Here is a 24,549-nt window from a genome sequence, read left to right as displayed (position 1 = left end):
GGAAACAAGGACTGATTCTGAACAGTTATTCCAGATTTTTCAGTTTCCTAAAACAGGCCCCATGTTATTGACAATTAGTCTGTAGATAATCATATCACCTCATAATAACTTCAATTTCCGTTAAAAAGTGTCAATAACTGATTTTGTGTTTTACTGTTTGAGTGAAGTACCAGGAGTACCAGAAGTACCAAAAGTTTGGACACACTTACCCATTCATAGGTGTTTCATTATTTGAACTATTTTCTACATTGTAGAACTGAGGACATCAGAACTATGAAATAACATATATGGAATTATGAAGTACACAAACAAGTGTGAAAAAAAAAAAATTTAGATTCCTCAAAGGAGCCACCATTTACGTTGATGACAGTTCTGCACAATATTAGCGTAATCTCAACAAGTTTCATGAGGTAGCCACCTGTAATGATTTTCAATTAACAGCTGTGCCTTGTCACGAGTTGATTAGTGAATTTTCTTGCCTTCTTAATGCGTTTGAGACCATCAGTTGTGTTGTGTTATGTCATGGTAGTGTTTATATATAGTAAAAACAGCACTATTGGACAACTGTACTAATCATATTATGTCAGGAACTGCTCAACTAAGTAAAGAGAAATGACAATTCATTATTACTTTAAGACACAAAGGTCAGTCACAACTTTGAATGTGTCTTCAAGTCCATTTGCAAAATGCATCAAACACTGATGAAACTGGCTCTCATGAGGACCGTCCCAGGAAAGGAAGACCAAGACTTATCTCTGCTGCAGAGAAGTTACCAGCCTCAGATATCGCCAATTAACAGCACCTCAGATTACAGCCTACATGAATGCTTCACTTCAGGTAGCAGACACATCTCAACATCCACTGTCCTGAGGAGACTGCATGAATCAGGCCCTCACTGTCGAACTGCTGAAAAGAAACCACTACTGAGGGAGGCCAAAAAGAAGAGCGTAAGGACTAATTAAACAAGGAGAGTGAAGGAGTGCTGCATCACATGACCTGGCCTCCACAATCACCTGACTTACACCCAGTTGAGATGGTTTGGGATGAGTTGGAGCACAGAATGAAAGCAAAGCAGCCAACAAGTGCTCAACATATATGAACTTCTTCAAGACCGTTGAGAACCATTCCAGGTGGCGACCTCATGAAGCTGAATCAGAGAACACCAAGAGTGTACAAAGCTGTCATCAAGGTAAATGGTGGCTACGTTAAAGAATGTAAAATATGTTGTTGTTGTTGTTTTAAATAGAAAATAGTCAAAAAAAAAAAAAAGAAAAACCATTGAAATAGGTGTGTCCAAATTTTACTGTATGGTACTGCATGTGAAGGAAAAAAAACAACAATAACATAATTTAATATCTTACAATCTCTATTCTGATTTCCTCCAAAACTTCCATCAGCACTGATTGATTAGCACAAATACAGCCTCTGCAGTTACTGATGGTTGAGTCTGTCAGTCAGTGATAGTGACCTCAAATAGATGAAAATTAATGTTTTTTTTAATTGCATGTTCCAAGTACTTAAACACTAAAACACAAAGCTAAATATTGGGAACATTAAGTTTATTAATCAGAGACTAGTATATACATTAAAGTATTAAAATGATTATCAAAACGGCTGTTGGCCATGTCATATAAATATCACAAAATCTACATGACATCTTCCAATGCCTTCTTTAAATTCTGCACAGAAGAACAAAACATTAGAAAACACAGAAAAAATTAAGGTTTTTATTAGAAATGAATGTAGTTTTGTGGCTCATCCCCAACCACAACCACATCCCTGTTTATTTTAGCTAAAACACGTATTACTGTCCTTCAGCCTCTGGTAAGGGCAGCAGTGCTCTAGAGGAGTGTCTGTGGGGAAGAGCCTGTTGTTGAGGCTGAATGGGCTCAGCATCACAGTGCTCTATGAGGGAGGAGGGAGGCAGCAGGTGACCATACCTGGTCCCCGCTCTGGGAGGATCCAGAGGTGGAAAGAAATACCTGAAGCAACAAAAAAAAAAAAAAAAAAAAAAAAGGAAGGAAACAAAGGCGACAAATACATGGACAGGGCGAGGACAATGACAATGGAATACAGAGGGGGAACACATAAAAGGAAGAAGAAATGAGAAATTAAAGGAGAAAGGGCGCATTTGTGCTCTAGAGGTTTATTTTTAAAAGGTGTCTATTAAAAGAGGTGAACCACTGGCAAACTGCAACATGCTGTGATCAAAACAAAGTGAACCATGCAGTTCTTGTGCCAAACTTAAGCCCTCAACCAGGAATACCCAAGTATTCAGCTGGGACATGACATACACACATTTGAAATGCATTACCACAAGGGCAAATGGTAGCTGATGCAGAAGAGACATTAGTAATGTGCAGGATGCTGGTATATCTTTGGAGAGGTCAGCTGCCGCAGGGGAGGGGCAAATGGAGCTCTCTTGCCAATCCTGCATGCAACAAGCAGTACAATATCACATTACTTCAACAAACCCCGTGTCACACAGTTGTGTCAACCAGAAGATGGAATGCAAGAAAACATTTATGCAAAGTCATTTTACAAACTGCAACAACAAAATCTAATTTGATTACCCAGTTGATTATTCTATAACGTAGGACGTCATGCAGTAGACAGATCTGACGTTACTCAGGTTAGAGGTGGCTCCAGAGTTAAGTCAAAAACAAGAAGAATGGTAAATAAAAAGGTTTTGTTAAGCCCGGGGTTATTGAATTAAACATAAATACAGCCACATATAAACTGAGTGTTAGCTCAAACGCAATTTGTTCTCTGCCACTTTTAATTTCTGAATATGACACTGAATTATCATATTTGCTCATCTATAGTCCAAAGATTAAAGCAAACCTTTGTAACTTGGGAGTCTAAGTCAGCAACATCACTCAATAAAGCTGTTTAGGGTAATCCTTACCCTAAAGATGCCCTTTACACTGAAGTTTCTAACTACAGTTTGCTAACATTAGCCACCATAAACTATTGATCACACCTGACCATGTAAGGCAATGTCAACAAAACCCCTGAGTGTATTGAATTGGGAAATTGTGAATTTTATTGCTTATGAATTCCACGTTATCTGTAAAAAGAATAATGCGTTATATTTATTTCAAAATTTAAACAGTTGCGCTTTAAAGCTGCCAATGTCAATGGCTGTATTTATGCCCACACTATGTGTTATACTATTTTCTAACGTTATTAAAGGTGGTTAATAAGATTCATTCAAGCTGTCCTCCTGCTCAGCAAAGAGTTTGGCAATATTTGCTCAAAGATACATTCAGAAAACTGAATACTGAGAATAAAATCAAAAAAAGATTGATGAGAAAATGAGCTTCAATTTAAAATACTCATTTAATGGCAACAGATGTTGTAGACTGAATCGAATCCAATTTCTCAGTATTTACAAGATGCTGTTTAATTAACTACACAATGGTTTTGCCATATATCCCATAATAACTAACATTCAAAATAATACTCACATATCAAATGTATATAAACCGCTTTATTTTACTTTTTATGCCAAGAAAATGGTTAGCCAATGCTAATTGGAAACATGAAACCACTCTTATAACATGCATCAATACAAATCAAGAGTAAATCCCTAAAAAAACAACAAAAAAAAAAACCCACACCATACACACTCCACAGGCTTGATGCCCACAACTTGTACACTGGAAGCCAAGCTCTTTGCATGAGTGCAGCATTGGGTCAGTGTAGGCCCAGGAGTTTGTCAGTGAGCAGCTGCAGTCCCAGTCAGTGTGAGGCATAATAAGTTGTCAGTTCTGACTGGCTTGGGTCGGGCAGGGTGAGTGGCGTCAGATGCACCACACCACCTACCTTCCTGCAGACATCCCATTCAGTGCATTCTGGGAGGTCTGAACAGAGGAGCCCACCACGGTGCTCATGGCTGTGGGCTGACCGGATGAGCTGGTGAGTGGGCTGCCGTCTCCCTTCAAGATGCCGGTGCACTTCCAGTTGTCCATGTAGTTGGCTGCAGAGAGACAGGAGGTGAAGTCAGTGATCTAACAAGTCATTTGTCACAGACCTAAACAAAGAGGACGAACCGATTTGTCTTGAACTGATTTGACAGGTGAATTTTTCACTGTCACAAATCAGTTATAGCAGGATTGATAGTGCATATCATTCATTACTGACTTCACTTTTACATAAATACAAGCATACGCAGATGCTTTAAGATGGCTTGGTGGATAGAAGCCTTGGTGCTCTTTGCTACTTATCTGTTTTTGTTTATTTGTTAGTTTTCAGCTCTAACTTTGCAATTCGATTCACCAGGGAGGAACAGATGAACTTTTGACAATTCACTCCACAAACTTTCTCACAGCTTTTTACACAAACTGAAAGCTTTGCTGAGATTTTAGTTGAGGAGCAACAGCAGCTCTCTATAGGATATAGAGGAGACCAGCAAATGGGATTTCAACCTTCACAATTTAATGAGTTACATTATGGGGACTTGCTGAGCGACCTTAAAATTGAGCAAGTTCTTGTCGACTTTTCAGCTGAGATGGCAGCCCCTGCTCCCAAACCAGCCCCTCATCCCTTGATCAGCGGTACCTGGCCAGCAGTTAATCCACATTAACAATAAGAGTCCCTGTTCGGACTGAAGTCCTTTGAGAGACTGGTCATTGGATGATGTAGTCAATATGGGATTGTAACACATCGTGCAACACCTCGATGACCAAGAGGCATAAATCCCAGAAATCCTCCTCTCCAAACCCAGCCAGCTGACTGTGGCTGCCTCCACCTGCTGTGGATCACCAGTTTCCTGACAGATAAGAAGCAGCAGGTGAGGCTAGGGAAAAATCATAATCAGCAGCCAGACAGTCCGCAAATGCGCCCACTAGGGGATGTGTGCTCTCCCCACTTCTCCTGTCACTCTGAACCAACGAGACCCATCTGTTAAACTCCTGAGTTCACAGACAACACAATGATCATCGGTCTCATCCGAGATGGTGAAACACCATGTTTACTGACGGGAGGTTGGACAGCTGGTGCTCTGCTGCGTCACAACAAGCTGCAGCTGAATATGCTCAAAACTGTGGCGATGACAGGGGACTAAGTCAATTTAGAGCAGTGAAAACTCATAATTCCTTGTACGCGTACACAGAGTTGGCCAATAAGGCTGATTATGATGCAAGTGCAAATGTATGTATGTACATACATATTTATAAATTGCAAAACAAATTTTTCTTGTTGGAAAAGCAGGAGAAGGAATGCTTCTGTTAATATACACTATTCATCAAACACAAATGCAGAACAGACAGCAGGCTGAGCACACTAATTAAAATGAGTGTATTACTGTTGCAAAGTATCATATATCACATTGTTAATGAATGACTGGCAAATGTGCTTTATATATGCTTGTAAAGGACAAAAAATGTCAGAAAAACCAACTCTAAACAATTACTCAATCTGTCTGCTGAAGATATTCCAATAGTCTGCATGTGAGGCATTTAGGGGATATCTGTAAATTGTAACTCCACAAAAACGAGTTACACTTTCCCCCTCTAAACTGCATGAGTCTCTGCGTGCACGTCGGTCAAATGCTGTGCCACCAACGACCACAGGTAAATTCTCAACCTGTGGGAAAGACTGAAGACCTGAGGCCTCTACTATGAAGCAAGTTCAACATAACCAGAATATATTTTTGTTATCTGTCTTAACTGAACCTAACATTGTCCATCCTGGATAAACTGTACTACCAAGCTGGTTATCGACTGGTTCTGTAACTCTGAGATTACCAATCCGACTACGAGCGCTTTCATGTGAAAGAGGCGGAGTTGTTAATCATAAGCAACATCATCAGAACCATGAATAAAGTACTTGATATGATATGAGAAGAACCGCCGATACCCAGCGGTAAATTTGGTTATAGCGACATCAAATAGTGATATTCAACAAGGTGAAATGTAAACTATATGATCACATGACTAAAAGAAAAGAAACACTAGAAATGATTTCCAATGATTCAAGTCAGGCTAAGGGTTTACTGTAAATAAGCACAGTAGTTACCATCAAGTTTCTTAGTGAGGGAGTATTTTAGCTCTTTTGTCTGATGATGAACAAACTACTATGAGGGATGCAGATTCTATAAAAAGAAAGTTAAAGTAATGTCAGACTGTTTCTGCTGCCAAAGTAAAGAGGAGAAAAATGTTTAATTATAATTTTTCTGAAAGAAGATATCAGAGGGTTTAGTTTTTATTTCCAGATATCATAAAGTCTCTGAATGTTATTCTGAGATTAAAGAATCTTTGTTCAATTAAAATAAAGCTAGAACAGTTTGTTGTTATTTAGTGTAATAAACTCTCTTTCTTTATCAGAAGCCCTGTGTTAAAACAAGTGGAGACACATGAAAAGTCTCAAACAACATGATTCCACAAAAAATATCTGTTGCTCTTTACTATTTGTGACTTTATTGTAAACTCTTTTGTTCTGTCGGGATCCTATAGGATGCTATCTCTGGTTTTCCAGGTCGGTGGTTGGGCTTTTGAAAGGTTTTGATCTGATCCTCTTATTCAGCGTAAGTTACCATGGTGATTAACCCTGGTAAGAAGAACCAGCATTGTTACCCTGAAAACCCAGGATTAAACCCAAATTTACCTTGCTAACCACAGATCTTGCTTCTTAGCACAGGCCTCTGGTTTGTAAAAGAACAAGAACGGTACAAGTATTTGGAGATGGTTCGGATTTAAAAGATCAGGTGAGCCGTTCTGTTTTTATTATTTGCACAGCTGTGTGTTTTGTTGAGCAGGACGGGAAAACCTGTAATTGTTCTTTATCTTAATCAGTCTATTATTGTTGTTGAACAACTGAAAGCACATTCTTAGTGATAGGCCTATAGGCAAGTTATTTTATATAATTCAACTCTTATCATTTATGTGTTTTCTTGTATAATTGACATGTCTTGCAGCTGTATATTTTAAAACAGGGAAGGAAACCCTGTCTTTGCATTTTATTTTGGCCACAGTCTGTTTTAATAAAAGTTCTTGTGACATCTCACATGTGACTTTGACTTAAAACCAAACATTTAGCTCTCTTCATAGAAAATACAGAGATATATATTTGGTCCATACCGCTCACCCCCAGCCCTGCACAGTAAAATGAAAGGAAGACAAATGAGCAGTCATCAACAGTAGCTAACAAATCCTCCTACCTTTCCATAGGCGCACACAGCCGTCATCCCCGGAGGAGGCCAGCAGGGTGCTGGTGATGTTCCAGCTCACACGCCACACCTGGGAGTTATGGTTGTCAAACTGAGCCATGATCTGCACCTCAAACTTGGTGGGTCCTGTAGAGGCGCTCTCCTTCCTGTCAGAAGGATCCAAGACATAGAAAATTTAATTTTCATTCTGTCATTGTTGATTCTATATATGAATTCACTGAGATGTAAAATGCAGGATTTCAGTGACAACACTAACCACTGTCTGCGAGTCTGTCAAATGACAACTTTGACAGAAAGAAGCCCTGAATCGCTCACCTCATTGGAACAAGCTTAAAGATTCGGACGTCTTTTGTTGCAATGGCAAGGACGTGGAAAGATCTCCCCAGGTTTGGAGCAAATGCAATGTCATGGACCGCATCAGTGACGGTCATCAGCGTCTCTGCTTTAGCATATTTCCTTTTTAACATCAGTAAAAAGAAAAAATTAAACAATTATTAACAACTTACAAAAATACTCGTTTTATTGTTTATACTGGTATATTTAAGAGTGGCATACACAACTCTACAGGAACACCTACCTTGTATTTTCATTGTACTCATAGATCTGAACTTTGCCACCATATGTTACATTGTTGTCGTCACTCCCCACTGCAAACATCGGCGGGTGGGCACGAGAGCTGGGTGGTAGGGAAAAAAAAAAAAAAGTACACTTCACTCAAACTCTACTATCACCTTAAAGGCTGCTGGGAGGTCATAGTTGATGGCTTTAAAGTTCAGCAGCAGAAAATCCTGCATTTTAAAAAGTTCAGTTACAGAATGTGGAGTTTAATATCGATCTAAATGTATATCTAACTCCTGAAATCTGTAAAGTTACTGGTTTCTGCCCCCACAGTCCTTTGCTGTTACAAATACTTACTCATTGAGCAAACTGGGGTTAAGAGCGTCCATGTTTGGATATGCAACGCTACATTTGGTTTAAAAATAAAAGCTGTGATGTACACAGCAAGTATTTACGCCTGTCAATTCTGCAGTAAGATCCGGTAGATGGAGGGCAATGGGAACTTGAGGTGAGTGGGGGAATTTCTAGGAGATGTGAAGTATTAGATTTCAGACCAAATGGAGTGATCTTTTTCACAGAAGATATTTTGACTTGTCATGCTATCCCAAAACCCATGATAATGTGACAGTGAGCCAGCATACACAATACCAGGACCCTGACGCGGTTAATGGTATTCAGCATATTCATTCTTTCTTTCTTTCCTTCTCTTCATCTCCTCTCTTTCCCCTCCTTTTGTGGTGTGTGGTGTGTAGGACACCTTGTAATGTTTTTTGTGTTAAACTGAGTGAAAAAAGAAAGAAAAAAAAAAAAGAAAATTGTTACTGCTTATGTTACAAAGACAGCAGGAGAGGTTTAATATTATTATTAATATTATATCATTATATATTAATATGCATTCTGTTTGCATTTGAGAGAATATATAGACAATTAAAAAGAATGAATCTTTTCTTAAGCGTTTTCACTTTATTTAACATCAGTTCCTATATAACATTCCATTAATAATCCAATAGAATGAACCTGATAGTGTTTCATCTCTAACAACTTTCTCTATATCAAATCGAAATAAACTTAAAGTTTAAAACTAAACTTAAAACTCACAAGTTTTTAGGCCTTTGAGTGTCCCTAAGGTTTTATCTTTCATTTTATCCCGTGTGTTTTTATTTCAAACTGTTCCCTGACTGTCTCAGTCTATGGGATAGTAAAGACATCACATTTTAGGTGTTAATATGTTGTTTTGTTGTATATGTGCAGCGCTTTGGTTGTTTTAAATGTGCTTTATAAATAAACCTAATTTGATTTGATTTGAAAAATATATGGTTTCTTTGTCTATATTTATCTTGGTTTTAATTTAACATATAGTAAAATGTGCTGTGTAGTAGCTACTCAACAGTGAGTTTATTATATTTTCCTATTATATCAGTCAGAGTACAGGTGTAATATTATAGGGACTGTGAGTCCCATCCAGAGAACAGTTTGTTTAATATGTATATAAAAATTTACTGTAACTGATGTTTTCACTAACATGAGGGTAAGTAGATAATAATTCTTCAGTAAATTCAATTTTACTTTCTAGACTAACAATATATACACAACATAGCCAGTATTGTGAATATTCCCAACACTGAACTGTCACAGTATTTTACAAAGTAAAGCTGTGTTCTGACCTGGAGGGATTCCACGAGATGCAGCTGCAGCTGAGCTTGCAGGAGATCTCGTGCTGCAGGGACCACTGACTCAGGTTCATAACATCAGGAGCCTCGTAAATCCTCACCACTCCGTCCGCAGAGCAGGTGGTCAACATCAGGCCCATGTGTTTAGGGGCAAACTTCACATCAGTCACTGAAGTTCTACTGTCTACTAATGTGGTTCTTTTTATCTAAAACAGAACAATGTGAAATACTTGGGTCAGATCAAACAGAAATGTATGGCATACTGAATATCAGCACTGACTTAACACAGCAACATAGAGCAGCAAGATAGAATAAGCATTTCATTAGTGGGGTTCACTGTCATAACCACAGCGTACTGAGCACCATCATTCTGAATACTGCAGAAGCTACTGAACTCAAGAGTTCTCTGAGATTTAGTCTTATGTCTGTCCTACTATTTGAGAAAGGTGCTAAAGTTGAACTCACCCAGTGGCTCAGTCCTCTCTGTTTGTCATTTGACTCCCCTACAATCTCTTCCCAGACAGCAGCTGTCCTGTCGAAGGAGCAGGAAGCTAGAACCTGCCCAAACTCTGGATGAGCCCAGGTCACTCTCCACACTGACCCGCTGTGTGTCTGAGGAAAAGAGAAAAGAGCTTCTGTCAAATCAATGAACTCCAAAACTAGTTCAAGACTTCAAATTTCAAGACATGGGACAGCTGCTTGATCAGGTGGTTTACCTTCCAGCTGGCCGTGCAGTGCCACTCTCCATTTTCACTTTTGTCCCAAACCTGAGGAGAGTAAGATAACAACGTTAGGAAATATTGCATTAAAGTATAGCTTAAGTGTACACACATTAAGCTAGTAACCTCCGACACCCAATGACACACATTAATGTAGTAAGGTTTTCACTTTGAGATCCTGAACTGGTTTACTGACTACTGATGTTAGATCACACCTTCATGTATGTACTATACATGCAGGAATTGTGTTGTTCTTTGTTGCTATGTGCTAACTCTGTAGTGTTTACATTAAATCTGCTATACAACGTCCTTACAGCTACCTCAGGTTGTATGCTACAGGCACAGTGGCTAGCAAAAAGGCTAAATACAAGACGGTAAAGCTGCGTTTATGGGTCAGAATTAGCGGTACGTTTAACAGATGACCTAACGTTACTTCTGTCAACAACTGGTGGAAAATGAGAGTCAGTAAATTCAATAGTAAGCTGAGATTGTTGATAATGTGGGTAAAATGTTAACAAGCTAGCTGTTACAGCTAACGCTAACATTAGCAAACTGATGTATGTTCCACGTAACTCACCTTGACGCTTTGGTCACTGGAGCAAGTTGCCATTCGCCGGCCGTGGAAATCATACGACACATCGTGTATTAGATCTTTATGATCTGCTGCGATACTCCGCGCTACAAACATAATGACAGGCCTGTCATGTGTCTACTGTGTGTGTGTGTTTGGCGGGTGTTCGTAGTGTGTGTACAGCAGTGAGTGTGTGCACGTCGGTCTTCTTTTTCGGTTGAAATTTGCGGCAGACTAGACGCAGAAAAGGCGCGTTGCTACCCTCCACAGGTCACTTGTGAAATTACATTTTCAATGTGTTGCCAAACCTCAATCACCGTCATTCAATGGAATCAAAGAAAAGAAAAGAAAAGTCAATAACAATATAATTGTAATAAAATACTATAGAATTATTAATAGAATTAAATAAATTGATAATTAAATAAAGAAAAGGAAAAAATAAAAAATAAAATTACATACATATACACATATACAGATGCACATATACACATATATGCATATATTATATTCCTACACATATATACATATGCAAATACATACATATATATATAAATATATATATATATAAACATATACGGTACATACACATAAGTAAAAGCAGTTATCAAAGAAATAAAGAAAAAGGAGAGGGTGGTGGTAAATACATTTGGTAAAGTATAGGCTAGGGTGATACCCAATTTAGCACAGTCAAAATTTCTAGAATTAGATCTTGTCTGGTTCCACTTTTCCAACCTTTCAGTGCCATTAGTGCTGCAGGAGAATGTTAGCATATGAGTTTCCTGGTCTAACATCCTTCATCCACTCAAATGCCCGAAAGATTGGAACAAGCTCTTCAGTGAAGACGGACATGATTTGATATTCACTTTCTATATTGTATCAGTAGATGTTTTAATTCTTATTCCTACTGCAGCTTTTCCATTACCCAGGCTCTTGGAGCCATCAATGTAAATCTGTATGAAAACTGCCTGTTTTTTCTTTAAGATGGTCTCTAACTGAAGTCACAGGATCACCTGCATCCTTCTTCATGGTTTTGGTCTAATATGTCTACACTGGGTTCTGGCAAAAGTCATGGTGGAGCAGGTGGCCAGCACACTGCCAGACCCATCGACAAATCTTTCACTCCCTCTTCCTGTGTTCTCTAACCCATTACACTTATTAAACTCCCCCTCTTTACGTTTCCACACTTTCCCTGAAACTCCAGTGCTCCCTCAACAAACACTTAGCAGGTATTAATTGGTATTTCCCCCATTTCAATTGAAAAGAGCATTAATAGGTGTTATTCTAAAAGCCCTGCCACTTATTCTAAGTGCTTTAGCCTGCACCACATACAGTTTCTTTAGAACAGAGGAAGCTGCTGTCCCATATGCCATACATCTAGTCAACTGCAGATCTTATGACTGCCCTATATATCGTCATGAATGCTCCCCTATCTGCCTCTATCCCATAGCTACACTTTCTTCACAGGATATAACCCCACCGGCTCTTACTTGAATATTACGATCACTCAAAAACTTCTTGATCCAGTTTAGCATCCTACCTTGTACCCCAGCATCATACAACTTTATCACAAACTCTCCTTCCACAACATACATGTGTTTTCAATGTTGAGAAATACCACTACTGTTTCTTTATTTGCTATTTACTATATAACTCTAGTACAGAGTCCACAGTGGTTTGTCCAACCCTGAAGCCACTGTGATAGGGGTTGAAATATCCCTGTTTTCTTGAGAATATATACTAGACTGTCTGTGACCATCCATTATTTTACATAACACAGCTGTAAGTGCAACTGCATGTGTAAGAGCCAGGTTCATTTGCTATTTTACCAGGTTTCTGTAAAGTGACAACAACTGAGTGTTTCCATTCTTTTGGCAAATGTCCATCCTTGTATTGATTATTGCTAATATCTCCTTTAGTAACATGTCATCCAGATGGTGAAAAAACTGGTACCCTAACCCATCCCTTCTCCCCTCTTGAATGGCTTGCTTATGTTCTTGCAGAGAAAAGAATGTGTTAACTACATTTGTATTATCCTTATCATGCACTAGTTTGAAGTACTCACTCACTCAAGTTCTCATCCCTCTTCTTCTGGCTTGTTTAAACTCTTTGAGCTAACAAAACTTACATTTCCAACCTCCTTGTGTTTGAATTGAGTCATTGTATCCTTGACCTGTTATCCTCTTCTCTTACTGGAATATGAATACTCTTATTGGAATATGATCCCTCCACACGCCATTTATATCCAATTTCCCCACTAAAACAAGCTCAGCTGACGTGAATGTTAAGTCTCTGCTTGATTTTGCTTCCCTACTGACTTGGAACCATGTTTACCTACCACCATCTAATACTACAACTCTGTATCTGTTCAGCAAATTCATCAACACGTTTCCATTTCTGTTTCATGTTATACTCCCCCAAACTGACCCATGTTCATTAGAATCCCCAGCCCATATTACTGGTAGTTCACCTTTATCCGTTATACCTTCCAGTTGTTCTTGCTCCAACTATAGTCCAGGGTTGTAGAGGTTAACTACAGAGATCTTTCCCTTCGCTGACTCCACTTTAACAACCACAACAATATTGACCACTGGCTATTAAACTCCTATGCACTCGACTGCAGGACATGAAACAAAATTAAGAATTTAGAAATTCATTTCCCTACACACTTACTCCTCATCTGACTGGTCCTTGCTCGGGTTGCCGGTTACCTGTTGCCTTCCCGCTATCGCTTGCACCGATCGACACTGACCACAGAGGGGCGCATTCACACCAATTGTAATTAAATCATATTTTGAGGTACTTTATGATAACGTTTATGTTGAAGCTTGTCATGTCTAACTTAACAGTAACCGTATTGTAGTGGTAAAAATAAAGAGAATACATAGCTGTCATATTAAAATTAGACTGAGTAACATCATTAGCTACGTTACTTTTTTGTCAACTGTTCTGCTACCGGGGTTGCCAGGTTCAGTATAATATATTTATATATATATACAACAGTTACATTGACTCTCATATTGGACACTTGTTTCTAAAATATTTATTTCTTATTGTATACTAATTTATTTCTTATTCTGTTCCCTGCTGTATGATTAGCAAAAACAGAAACATATACAAATCTTTTTAGATATCAAAAATAACTTTGGTTACTAACTAGCAATAATAATTAAAATTGCGTTTACGTTATAATTTTGATATATGCCAACACATATAATCAAACATCCACACAGCGGTGAGTGGCTGGAATCATTTTATGTGGTACGTAGAGATAAACAGAACTGGCAACCCAAGTCAGTCAGAGTGCATGCAGTATTGTGCAGGAGCAGCAGACTTCCCGCAGGGATCCCCAGGATTACACAGACTGCTGTTTACATGGCTGACAGAAAGGAGTAACTTGGTGAACGGTGCTAAAAACATTCTGTGATCATCCGGAAAGTGTCTCGGGGCACCAATTACGATACAATGGAGCAAGAATTTGAAGACATTGATTCGTCCGGGAGATGGCAAAACCTTTACAATGTAAGTCCGGACACTGGGCCTCTCGTGTTTCTATGACGATCGGTTGCTAACTTACTTAGCTAGCTAAGTTAATAGCTAGCCAGTTAGGCACATTTCCCAGTATTTGGTTACTTTTAGCCTAATTGGTGACACATTCAACCGTGTTGACCTACAGACTACAACACATTGTCTAAAGGTTATACATATGTTGCTTAGCACTTAGTAAAGAAGAGTGGGAAACTGGAAATCCGCGCTAGTGGTCGCTGACTTCCGTAGCTAGAAAGCTTGTAGCTAAAAAACGTGCAGCGGCACAGTCCTCATAGTTGAGCTCAGTTAGCTAATGCTTGCTGACGCTAGCAGACGTCAGCTGCAGTTTCTGAGAATTCATCGGGACTTCCAGAGAAAAGCGCATGTGCTTTACCAGCAGCGGTCCAAGAGAGCACATCACGGAGTTTATAATATTTCTGTTCCGGTTTAACTTAGGTTGACCCCGTAATATGCAGCTACCTGCTGGAGGGTAGCATGTAACTGTAAAAGTTACCTTGATTGGAAGTTACAGAGAGATACTCAACCTTAATAGTTTATATATAAGGAGATATTTTTAATCTAAAAAGTAGCCAGATAAATTAACCCAATGGAGAAAGTTAAAAACAATGCAGCTTTTCAGAGTGTTATCCGTTTATGCTGAGAAGTGGAAATGTTTTTCCTCATGTTTGAAACTATTCTCACATGTGTTTTGTTTTTCTTTAGTCACTTTTATTTTCATCGGTAAAACTGTTTCTGATGAGCTGTCACACACAGAAATAAAGTTATTGTCCAGCAGAGGCGGGGAAATCATCTTTGGCCTCACCCCATACACACTATAAAAACGATTTGTAGTTAAACAACAGCACTCAATACAATAGTTTGACAAATGAGAGCAAAGCAGAGCAGTACCTGTGAGTACAGATGATAGTTCCAATGAAAACAGTACAAATGACACCTTATTAAAGGCCTTTTATTTCTGGGCATGGTATTTACATGAATGCTGTCTGTATTACATGCCACCACTTCTGTCAGGCAGGAGGTATATGTCATATGCATTTTTTGAACATTATGTCCCCCAATTGATGTTGCTGAATTAATCAATGTAAAGATATGCACACTAATGTTCTGCATGTATTCTTGTTTACAACAGGAGATCCGTAACCAAGCCAGTGAATATCCTTACAAAGTGGCAAAACTTCCAGTGAATCGGAATTTGAACCGCTACAGAGATGTCAGCCCATGTGAGTCTTATGACAAATAAGGTTGTTAATGAAAATTTGTATTATTTTGAATGACGTCTTTGTGATTTATAATTTCTCTGTGATCTCTCATCTGGTTTCAGATGATCACAGTCGAGTAAAACTTGAAAACTCTGAAAATGACTACATCAATGCAAGTTTAGTGATGATGGAAGAAGCCCAAAGAGCTTATATTCTTTCTCAGGTACGGTGGAGTATAGCAATGTAAATGACACCGTGTGCATCAGTGTACATTGAAAAGATCTGTGGGCCACTTGAAGGAGAATGTGCAGGATTTCACTTTGATGTACTCTGAGCTTTGCTAATAACTGGATTTTTTTCTTTGCTATGTGCCTTTCTTTCTTTTGCTTCCACAGGGGCCTTTGAGGAATACCTGTGGTCATTTCTGGCTGATGGTTTGGGAGCAGTGTTCCAAAGCAGTTATAATGCTCAACAGAGTCATTGAAAAGGGATCTGTGAGTACATTGTGGCACCTGATTATCATTCATTTACCACATCCCTTTCTTGTCTGTTTTATATAAACATTTTGGGAGACATGCTACAAGGTGTTACATATTGAGACTAACATTAACTATGGATGCTTTTTTACAACATGGAGAGCATTTTACATATATTTTCTATGCTCATTTTCCCGATTTCATTGGCCAAGTGAGGCTAAATCCTTTAAAATTTGAAGGAATAGTTTGATATTTTAGGAAGTACACTAATTCACTTTCTTACTAGCCAGCAGCTAGTTAGCTTAGCTTAGCATAAAGACTGAAAACAGGAGAAAAAAGCTAGCCTGGCTGTGTCAGAAGTTAACTAAAACAAAACAGGATACATCCATCTTTGTGAAGAGTACATATTATTAGTTGTGGTTTACAGAGGATTATGTGCTGGTCTACTTCTTAGCCAACAGCGAGAAAATGTCGAACTATCCCTTAAATCTGGTCTTTCATTGCAACACTAAAATCCCCTTTATAGTTACGTTTAGCAGTTTCACCGGCAAATTTGGAAGTCAAATATAACTTGCAGTACAAGAAAGAAAATGTGACCTGCTAATTTTCTTAAATTTTTGCCTCCAAACACACTTTGCTGTACATTTTCAAAAGAAATGCCACATTACAAACTTTCCACAACAAGACCGTGACAGTTCCCAAGATGTTTTTCAAAATTCTTCTAAGCCCAAAATGCTTAAAATTGCCCCAAAACCTTTTAAGTAGTGTCATCCGGGTTCAACTAAATCTTTTATAAACTCTGTTTATGACTGTTTATGACTTGAGGAAATGAGTTGCCAAGGACTATGTAGTATAATAACACAGAACTATTGACTATAATGACCCAGAGGATAAATAACATTATCAGATATGTTGTCTGTGCATAGAACATTCCTTTACACTGATAATGGTATTTGGGTATTGATAAAGATTGATTAACTAATTCACTGCATCTGTCCTGCAATGCCTCAGTCAACACGCCCTTCAGAGAGCTCAGAGCATGTGGCTTCCTATCCAAGACTGAATTAATTGATTCTGTCTTAACAGGAAAAGTGTGCACAGTACTGGCCAACCACAGAAGAGCTACAGATGTCTTTCACAGACACAGGGTTTGTTGTCAGGCTACTTTCAGAGGAGGACCAATCTTATTACACAATCCGAGTGCTAGAACTGCGAAACACAAAGGTGAGTGTGGATGGGAGACTATTAGATAATGTAACCTTTTCAAAATCTGGACTGGTCCAGTATTTTGTGTAATGAAAACTGCTATGTGTCTACTTATTGCAGTCCATTACTCCCAGCATCTCAGTCTAAATGCATGTGGAAGATAAATGCTGTGATTTCATGGTGTGTGTGATGTTTTCCTAGTGACAAATCACCCCAGTCATGCAGAACTCAATGCAGTCCTCCAATCATGGCCAACATCACATGTTTTCTGTCGTAGACGGGGGAATCAAGGGAGATCTACCACTTTCACTACACCACGTGGCCTGACTTTGGCGTCCCGGAATCTCCTGCCTCCTTCCTGAACTTCCTCTTCAAGGTTCGGGAGTTTGGCTCGCTGAGTGCGGAGCACGGGCCCTCAGTGGTGCACTGCAGCGCTGGGATTGGACGCTCAGGGACCTTCGCCTTGGTGGACACTTGCCTGGTGCTGGTGAGAACAGGGAGGGGAGATGTTACCAAATGCAGTTACCATTAAAGAGAAATGTTTCCTGGTGTCTAAGGTAAACAGAGAGTTAAAGCATTGCTCAAGAGGTTCAAGTTTTGGCAAGAGAGTAAGATGAGATGATCCTGTTATGATCATACTTAGTGTTAAGCTGCAAGGGGAGAAGTTGTGGCATGTTGATAATATGCTTTAATGCATGAAGCATATTTCAATGTTTTATGCATTGAAGCACAAAAGACAAATGTCACAGAATACCTGTCCGATGAATGACTCTAAATTTTCTGCCGTGCAGGTCTGGATTAGATTGTTAACTTTTTTTGCCCTCTAAAGGTGGGCATGCCAGAAAAAAGTTTGATAACCACTGCTGTAGAAATAGAAATAAAAATATGGAAGATTTGAAGCTTTTCTTGGTCTTAAATATTGCATTAAATATTTGAATGTTACCTGATGGTAAGATTTGTTCATGTTTTACACAGTCAAAGCTGATAGTTTTAGACTTGCTGCTCTAAAAAGCAACATAATGATTTGATTTATTTCAGTTTTAAATACATTGATCCAAACGGTATCAGTCTCTGTTAAGCTGTCTGATAGTCTCTCAGTGTTTAGTGAAAACCTAGGATTAACCGCACTGTCCTTTCAGTTGTATATTCTAAACATGTTAATCTGTTTTGCAGATGGACAAGTCGAAGAATCCATCATCAGTGGACATACAAAAGGTGCTACTGGACATGAGGGAATACCGCATGGGCCTGATCCAGACCCCTGACCAGCTCCGCTTCTCCTATATGGCTGTCATCGAGGGAGCCAGGCTCGTTCTGACAGACAACTCAGCAGCACAGGTAACTCGGTCACAAGTCTGGGGTGTAAGACTGTACTTTCCAAACGTCTCAGGCTCATATTTGGGCTGTTATGAGGTTATTTACACTTTTTTGCTGTAAGCAGTAATGTTTGTGTCGTTATATAATGTCTTTTGCCATCTTGCACTTTTAGACTAAATGGGGGTTTTTGTGGCAGTGGGTTGTGCTGCGGACATGAGGTCACAGTGACCTTGACCTCACGTCCATCCCATTCTCATGAATGTTATATTTCAGGAACGTCTTGAGGGAATATCTTCAAATTTGGAACAAATATTAATTTAATCTCAAGGATAAATGATTTGATTTTGGTGGTCAAAGGTCAGCGTGACCTCATGTCAGTCCCATTCTTGTAGACCGCGTTTAGGGAATTTCATTCCATTTGGCACAAACATTCACTTGGACTCAAGGATGAGGTCAACTTCACTGTGTTATTATAATGTTCTGCAAAAACACTGGCCATTATTCAAACTGTAACTCAGGAATGGAGGAGGTGATTGTTACCACATTTCCTGCATCTTGACAGAGACATACAACCATGAGGCAGCAATTCTAGTTTCAGTCACACAAACATGTAGTAAACATGGTCACTATTGCTAGCTACAGTGGCTCGCTTATGTATAAGTCTCAATTTAAGCAAAAATTATAATGAATTGATCATTTTAGGCCATATTGTCCCCGGTGGTTCTCTCATATTTTTATACTTTGGCCAGTATGATTGTGAAACACATATTCAGTTGCATTCTATGTGGTATTAGGAAGGTCTTAAAGCCTTAAGCCTTAGAGTATTAATGCTGCAGAAACACCTCTTTTACCGTTGTTGCAATGTGTCGACAAAAAGTTGGGAGCTGTGAGAAAACTTACTTTCATTTGTGTGTCGTGTGTCTTGTTCCCTGTAACAAAACAAACAGAGAGTGCTGCCTAGAACTGCCCTCCCCTTGGAGCCAGATCTGCCCCCTCCACCACCTCCACCCAGACCTCACCTCAATGACAGTAGGCCCAACGGCCAGCCAGCACCCTGTCTGGATCTGCAGGCTTCCTCAGGAGACCACCTGCTGGCAACAGAGCCAGACAGCCACGACCACAATGTGGATGAGCACTCTGGGCAGTAAGTAACACCGCTCAGATTCTGTCAGGTTCATTGTGAAGAAAGGACAAGTTGTAGAAAAATGCAAATGTTGTTTGGACTCCTCAGTGTGTGCAGTCTATCCAAATATCTAAGCTCACTTTAACACTTTCATTCCCATCTTGCTCTAAAATTCCACCTTGATATTACTTTTAGACCTCAGAGACGAGGGCTACACACACACACACACACACACACACACACACACACACACACACACACACACACGCACACACACACACGCACGCAAACAGCACGGCAGAGGCTGTGCCAGACAGAACCAGGTGAAGAACTATGACTGAGCTTTACATTACTGTAAGTGCAATAAAAAATAAAAGGCCAATAAATACTTTATCCAACCACCTGTTCAACAGGCAACAAACAGAAAAGATATATTTTCATTTGTTATCTCTGGTGATTTTTACACAACAGCATCGCGCTGGTTAAGCTAATAGCGAACTGTAATGAAACGCTGCAATGAAAGCTGTCTGTAACTGATTATCTTAGTTCACCACGAATCATAAAATGTGTCAGATTGTTGTAAGCTGAGCAATTTGCTGAAACAAACCAGAACAGTCAATTCAAATCCTGTTCAGAATTTATTATTTTAAAAAAAGAACCAGTAATAGTCTGAGCTGGATCATGGATAAGATAAAGATCAAATCAGCTGGTTAATGTCTGACTTTGGGAGGATGAGCACATTACAGTTCAAATCCTTTCACTCTAAATCTTGTTTAACCAGTGTTATTTTGTGATTATTATTTTTTATGGCGCTCAGTGAGATCAGTCACAAACATGTGAAGGATTATGTCACGTGTAAGTGTCTGTTCATTAGTAGACGGAGCTTTTTAATATCTTTTTGTCCTTGTAGCTGATAAATACTCTCATAAAGTCATAAAGTTGTCTGCTGCTGCCTGAGAAATTACACTGAATAAGTGTTTGAGAAAATGTTTAGGCCTGAATCTGGGCATATGTATCATGCCAAAGTGTCATTTAGATTTTCTGGAGGAAAATGAATTGTTTAGGTTAATCGACTAATCGATAAAATACTCGATAGATTAATCGTTAGAAAAATAGTTGTTAGTGGCAGCCCTATCAGAGACGTCAGAGAGGAGGCATGGTGCATGATATCGATGTGTTTTCCACGCTGTTGTTCTCTGACTGCTTCCCTTTAACTGACTCTTATTTCAGTGTTAGGAAGAGACACCGTGAGGAGAGGATTGCCAGCACCGCACAGAAGGTCCAGCAGATGAAACAGAGACTGACCGACTCAGAGAGGAAACGAGAGAAGTGGCTGTACTGGAGGCCCGTCCTGCTCAACGTTGGTGCCGGGGCAGCGCTGGCTGTCGGCCTGCTGGTGTGCTGGATGTACTCCCAGTGATACACTCTGGGTCACTAACAACTGACTCTTACTTTGCACCAGTACCTGGGGTTAGGTACTTCTCTAAGCAGATTTAGATAAGATGTGCATAACTGTGAGGGTATTTATTTCTTAAAGGTCAAAATGCGGGAGCGCTAGATCAAATGAGTGTGTGTATATTTTTCATGTAAGATCTTAACAAAAATAGTAACATCTCAGGATCTTGGTGCCAGCACGATGATTTAATTTCCCTATCCTACTTGTCACTGTTGATGAATGTACTGTATCATAGCAAATGGCTTTGAAAGAAACTTACTAAAGGTGCAGTACAAAGAAAAAAAAAAAATTCTGACAGGTTTATTTTTGCATTCTTTATTTGTAATGGTCAGATGTGTGTTGATCATCTGTGGACATGTTTTACATTTTGCATTTCAAAATGATGTGTGTTGACTGTCCATCCTACCATAGATATGTAGGAAGATTCCACACCCTTGAGGTCAGCTATGGGATTATTTTTTGTTTGTTTTTCTGTAATGAAATTTGCATTTCATGCATGCATTTAAGGTTTACCAGAGCACCACTTGTTCTTCCATTCACATTTAGCAGGGCATCCCAATATGTTTCAAACTCTGCTGGAATGTTAACCTTTAAATTTCTGTTAAATGAGCACATTTTTTCCATAAGTCTTGACTGTCACATGGATCATAGTGGCTGTCGGGTCCCTCACAGCTTAATGCGTTTATTCACCCACTGGATGGGTTCATGTGTGTTCAGGTTATCCCACTTTAGGAAACCAAAGCAAAGCTGTCCATTTTTATTCAAATACCAGCCAGGAAAGCTGTTTAAATTGTACTCCCTTTATGTGGAATGTATTTTCTGTTGGAGCTTAGACATAACTGAATTACAAAATGATACAAGTCATAGAAACTTTGCGTTGCATATGACTTTTTAATTTAAACCCGTAATATCACCGAAATTGGTTTTCAATGGACTGGGACCAATCTAAAGCTATAATAGTGCAATTTAGAAGTTGGAGCAGAGCACCTGGAGTGATAGCAAACATGTCTGTACCCGTTTGTTTGCTGGTTTGTGATAGCTTTAATGTGCCTTGAAGTGAGTTCAATGGAAAAATGTGTGCTCCAAGGTTTCCTAACATGAACAGTACAGAAAAAGGTTCATGTGAGCTGTTGTTTCCCACAGTACATGAGTAACATGACTGATCAATTTGTTGTAAGCAGAAATGTGGTACAATAAATTGTATCAGAGTTGATTGCACACCAAATGTGACATTTGCATGTACTGACTCCTGAGATGAAATGACATGTTAGTGACTGGCTGGTTACCACTGTTGGACAGGCTTTTACTCATTTAACCCAGAAACGATAGGCTATGTTTGACCATAACATTCCATTCATTCTTGTTTCCACATAAGATTTCAGGGGAGTTTTATACATTGCTGAGCTGCAGTGAGAACATGATAGATGGTGTTTTGAAAAAAGCAAACAAAACATGAAATACTGACTAAAATAAAACATTCATCTTTTTTTTTACTTAACCCTGCTTGTCTGTTTGTATTTTTTTTAAATTCAGTGTCACTAGAGCAGATTTAGTGTCCAGTCACAGCCAGACTGGAGGTTGTGGATTCCAGGAATTCATTCAGTATTTCAAGAACAGTCTTGTTCATATTGACTACCTGAGTAATTTTATTTAACTCTTGTCATTAGTGTATGGGGAGGAAGAAATACCTGTTGACTGAGGCTCTCCACTAGAATATGTTTTCCACACTGCACTTAGCATGGGGTTGACAGCTCCTTTAGCCCCAGGCAACAAAAGCTCTCACACTGATGCTGCTCTGGAGCAGGACTAGCCCAGAGTTTGCTGGCTTATCCCCTTAAAATCGACTAAACACGTGGCTAAACGGTGCCAGTGTCAAATGGAGTTACAGTATATAATGGACGTGTTATTCTAAAATGTGAACATTAGTTCCAACAGACATTAACCCAGGGCTAGGAGAACTGCATTGTGAATCTTATAGGCCTGGGTTAAGTATTGCAGCTTAAAACTTAAATGTCAAATGCTATTTTCGTTTTCAATTTCCGATTGTTATACATTTGCATTTTTATTTTCACTTTGATCCCAGAAGAGCGTAGTGACTTGTACATGAAATCGCAATAGATGTTTTGCATATTGCATTTAAATATTTTCCGCTGTAGAGCAGTGAAAACTGTGCTGCAGGGTATGACTTTTAAAATTAAATGTCAAACAGCTTTTCCATTTTCATATAACAGAATGACTTAATATAACAGAATGACTGTACAAGTATGTGAAAATGAAAATGCAAATTGTTGGTGTTTTGCATAAATTTACATTTTTACGCAACTAACACATACATAAGTTATGTAGAAAATTATAATGCTATTGTGGGAGTACATTATCATTTGAATATAGTCCCCTAAAATCTTCCTTATTAGCTTACCCCTACTAAGAATATGCAGTGAGTATCTTTGTTGAAAAATAACAATGCCGATTTTTTTTGTCTTGCCTGAGTACTAAAGCAAGAATAATCATATAAATGTTATAAATGAATTTAAGAATGGGAGAAAAAAAAATCTAAACTGTCATAGTACAATACTGGTTGACTTGACATTAGAGCCGATGCTCCTTCACGTCCAAAAGGAGCCAGCTGAGTTGGTTCGGGCATGTGATTAGAAAGTCTGCGCGGCGCCTCCTACTGGAGACCTGGAGATACTACCCAGACCCACAACACGCTGAAGAGGTTATACATGTTATCTGGTCTGGGAACGCCTCGGTGTCCCGCAGGAAAATGTCACTGGGGAGAGGGTCGTCTGGGGTACTTCACTTTACCTGCTGCCACCACGACCCCGGATTGAGCAGTTGAAAATAAATGGATGGATGGTTCAGTGTCTATAGATACAAACTCCGATTTGAACTACAAAAGGGTCCTTTACTGATTGTCGCAAATCGAATGTTGCTGCAGACGATAATAAGGGTAGCCAAGTCAATCCCTGAATAAAAATAGCAAATATTTTTTAACCAGAATGAAATAAAACTAAGATGAATGTCTTCTAAATTGGAAGTATCTCATTAGTGAACAGCCACTCGACGTTAGTTATTTTGGTGTGGGGCAGGCTTGTTGAGGAACTGGATTTTGTCCAGACGTTATCAGGCAGCAGAACAGTCGTATTCATGCTCGCTTTTCCGCCACAGTTTAAACTGGCAGTTGTGTTGTGACTGTCAGGATGAAAGATTTGCTGTGTGACAAACGACTAACGTATACAAAGACCAAATATAGCGAAAATAAGACAAACGTAGTTGTTTATTGTTCCTGTTAGCACCATATCGCCAGCTGGTTGGGGTTAAAGCTGGTCAGAGATCAGCTACGATGTCTCTGCCTCCAGAGAAAGCCTCCGAGCTGAAGCAAATCATTCACAACCATCTGCTCAAGGTGAGCAAACTACAAAACGCTAGCTTATATTTCTGTACATGTCTGCGTTATTAAACAGAATGTCAATTTTTTAATTGTTTAAATGTTTAAATGTGGAGACCGGTCTGCCTAAAGCGAAGTTTCCCTTT

At 39.2% G+C, this 24,549-nt stretch overlaps 3 protein-coding genes across 7 annotated transcripts in view; 2 read left to right on the top strand and 1 right to left on the bottom strand.

Annotated features, from left to right (window-relative positions):
* Positions 1-1,478: 1,478 nt before the first annotated feature.
* seh1l (SEH1-like (S. cerevisiae)) lies at positions 1,479-10,905 on the bottom strand. Of its 3 annotated transcripts, none has more exons than XM_056381626.1 (9): positions 10,696-10,905; positions 10,116-10,166; positions 9,865-10,011; positions 9,394-9,605; positions 7,749-7,847; positions 7,487-7,627; positions 7,163-7,317; positions 3,829-3,982; positions 1,479-1,982 (listed from the first exon to the last, which is right to left on the bottom strand). In XM_056381626.1, the coding sequence occupies exons 1-9, from the start codon at positions 10,804-10,806 to the stop codon at positions 1,805-1,807; spliced, it is 1,248 nt and encodes a 415-aa protein (XP_056237601.1). In that variant the 5' UTR covers positions 10,807-10,905; the 3' UTR covers positions 1,479-1,804. The 3 variants fall into 3 exon arrangements, with proteins under 3 accessions (XP_056237601.1, XP_056237602.1, XP_056237603.1); XM_056381627.1 differs by lacking the exon at positions 1,479-1,982 and adding an exon at positions 1,989-2,431 and having other exon boundaries at positions 10,696-10,904; XM_056381628.1 differs by lacking the exon at positions 1,479-1,982 and having other exon boundaries at positions 3,474-3,982; positions 10,696-10,901.
* A 3,084-nt stretch (positions 10,906-13,989) lies between these two features.
* ptpn2a (protein tyrosine phosphatase non-receptor type 2a) lies at positions 13,990-22,510 on the top strand. Its single transcript, XM_056381709.1, has 9 exons — positions 13,990-14,208; positions 15,365-15,455; positions 15,557-15,657; positions 15,830-15,928; positions 16,997-17,134; positions 17,394-17,603; positions 18,290-18,454; positions 19,381-19,577; positions 20,787-22,510. The coding sequence occupies exons 1-9, from the start codon at positions 14,152-14,154 to the stop codon at positions 20,974-20,976; spliced, it is 1,248 nt and encodes a 415-aa protein (XP_056237684.1). The 5' UTR covers positions 13,990-14,151; the 3' UTR covers positions 20,977-22,510.
* Positions 22,511-24,197: 1,687 nt separating this feature from the next.
* cep76 (centrosomal protein 76) overlaps positions 24,198-24,549 on the top strand; it is a 32,313-nt gene continuing 31,961 nt past the window's right edge. For all 3 annotated transcript variants that reach the window (XM_056381742.1, XM_056381743.1, XM_056381741.1), the window contains exon 1: positions 24,198-24,421. In XM_056381742.1, the coding sequence (XP_056237717.1) occupies positions 24,359-24,421 (63 nt within the window). In that variant the 5' untranslated portion in view covers positions 24,198-24,358. The remainder of the gene's footprint in view (positions 24,422-24,549) is intronic.

This window comes from Seriola aureovittata, chromosome 7 (assembly GCF_021018895.1).
Source record: "Seriola aureovittata isolate HTS-2021-v1 ecotype China chromosome 7, ASM2101889v1, whole genome shotgun sequence".
Classification (NCBI taxonomy): Eukaryota; Metazoa; Chordata; class Actinopteri; order Carangiformes; family Carangidae; genus Seriola; species Seriola aureovittata.
This window is presented reverse-complemented; position numbering and strand designations above follow the sequence as displayed.

Bases quoted from the DNA above. Each gene is read 5' to 3' on its own strand.
- ptpn2a (XM_056381709.1), top strand. From the start codon at position 14,152: ATGGAGCAAGAATTTGAAGACATTGATTCGTCCGGGAGATGGCAAAAC. The intron at 15,929-16,996 runs GTGAGTACATTG...CTGTCTTAACAG, and splicing joins GAGTCATTGAAAAGGGATCT to GAAAAGTGTGCACAGTACTG. The intron at 17,135-17,393 runs GTGAGTGTGGAT...TTTCTGTCGTAG, and splicing joins TAGAACTGCGAAACACAAAG to ACGGGGGAATCAAGGGAGAT.
- seh1l (XM_056381626.1), bottom strand. From the start codon at position 10,806: ATGTTTGTAGCGCGGAGTATCGCAGCAGATCATAAAGATCTAATACAC. The intron at 7,628-7,748 runs GTAGGTGTTCCT...GATGTTAAAAAG, and splicing joins GAGTACAATGAAAATACAAG to GAAATATGCTAAAGCAGAGA. The intron at 1,983-3,828 runs GTAGGTGGTGTG...TTGTTGCTTCAG, and splicing joins AATGGGATGTCTGCAGGAAG to GTATTTCTTTCCACCTCTGG.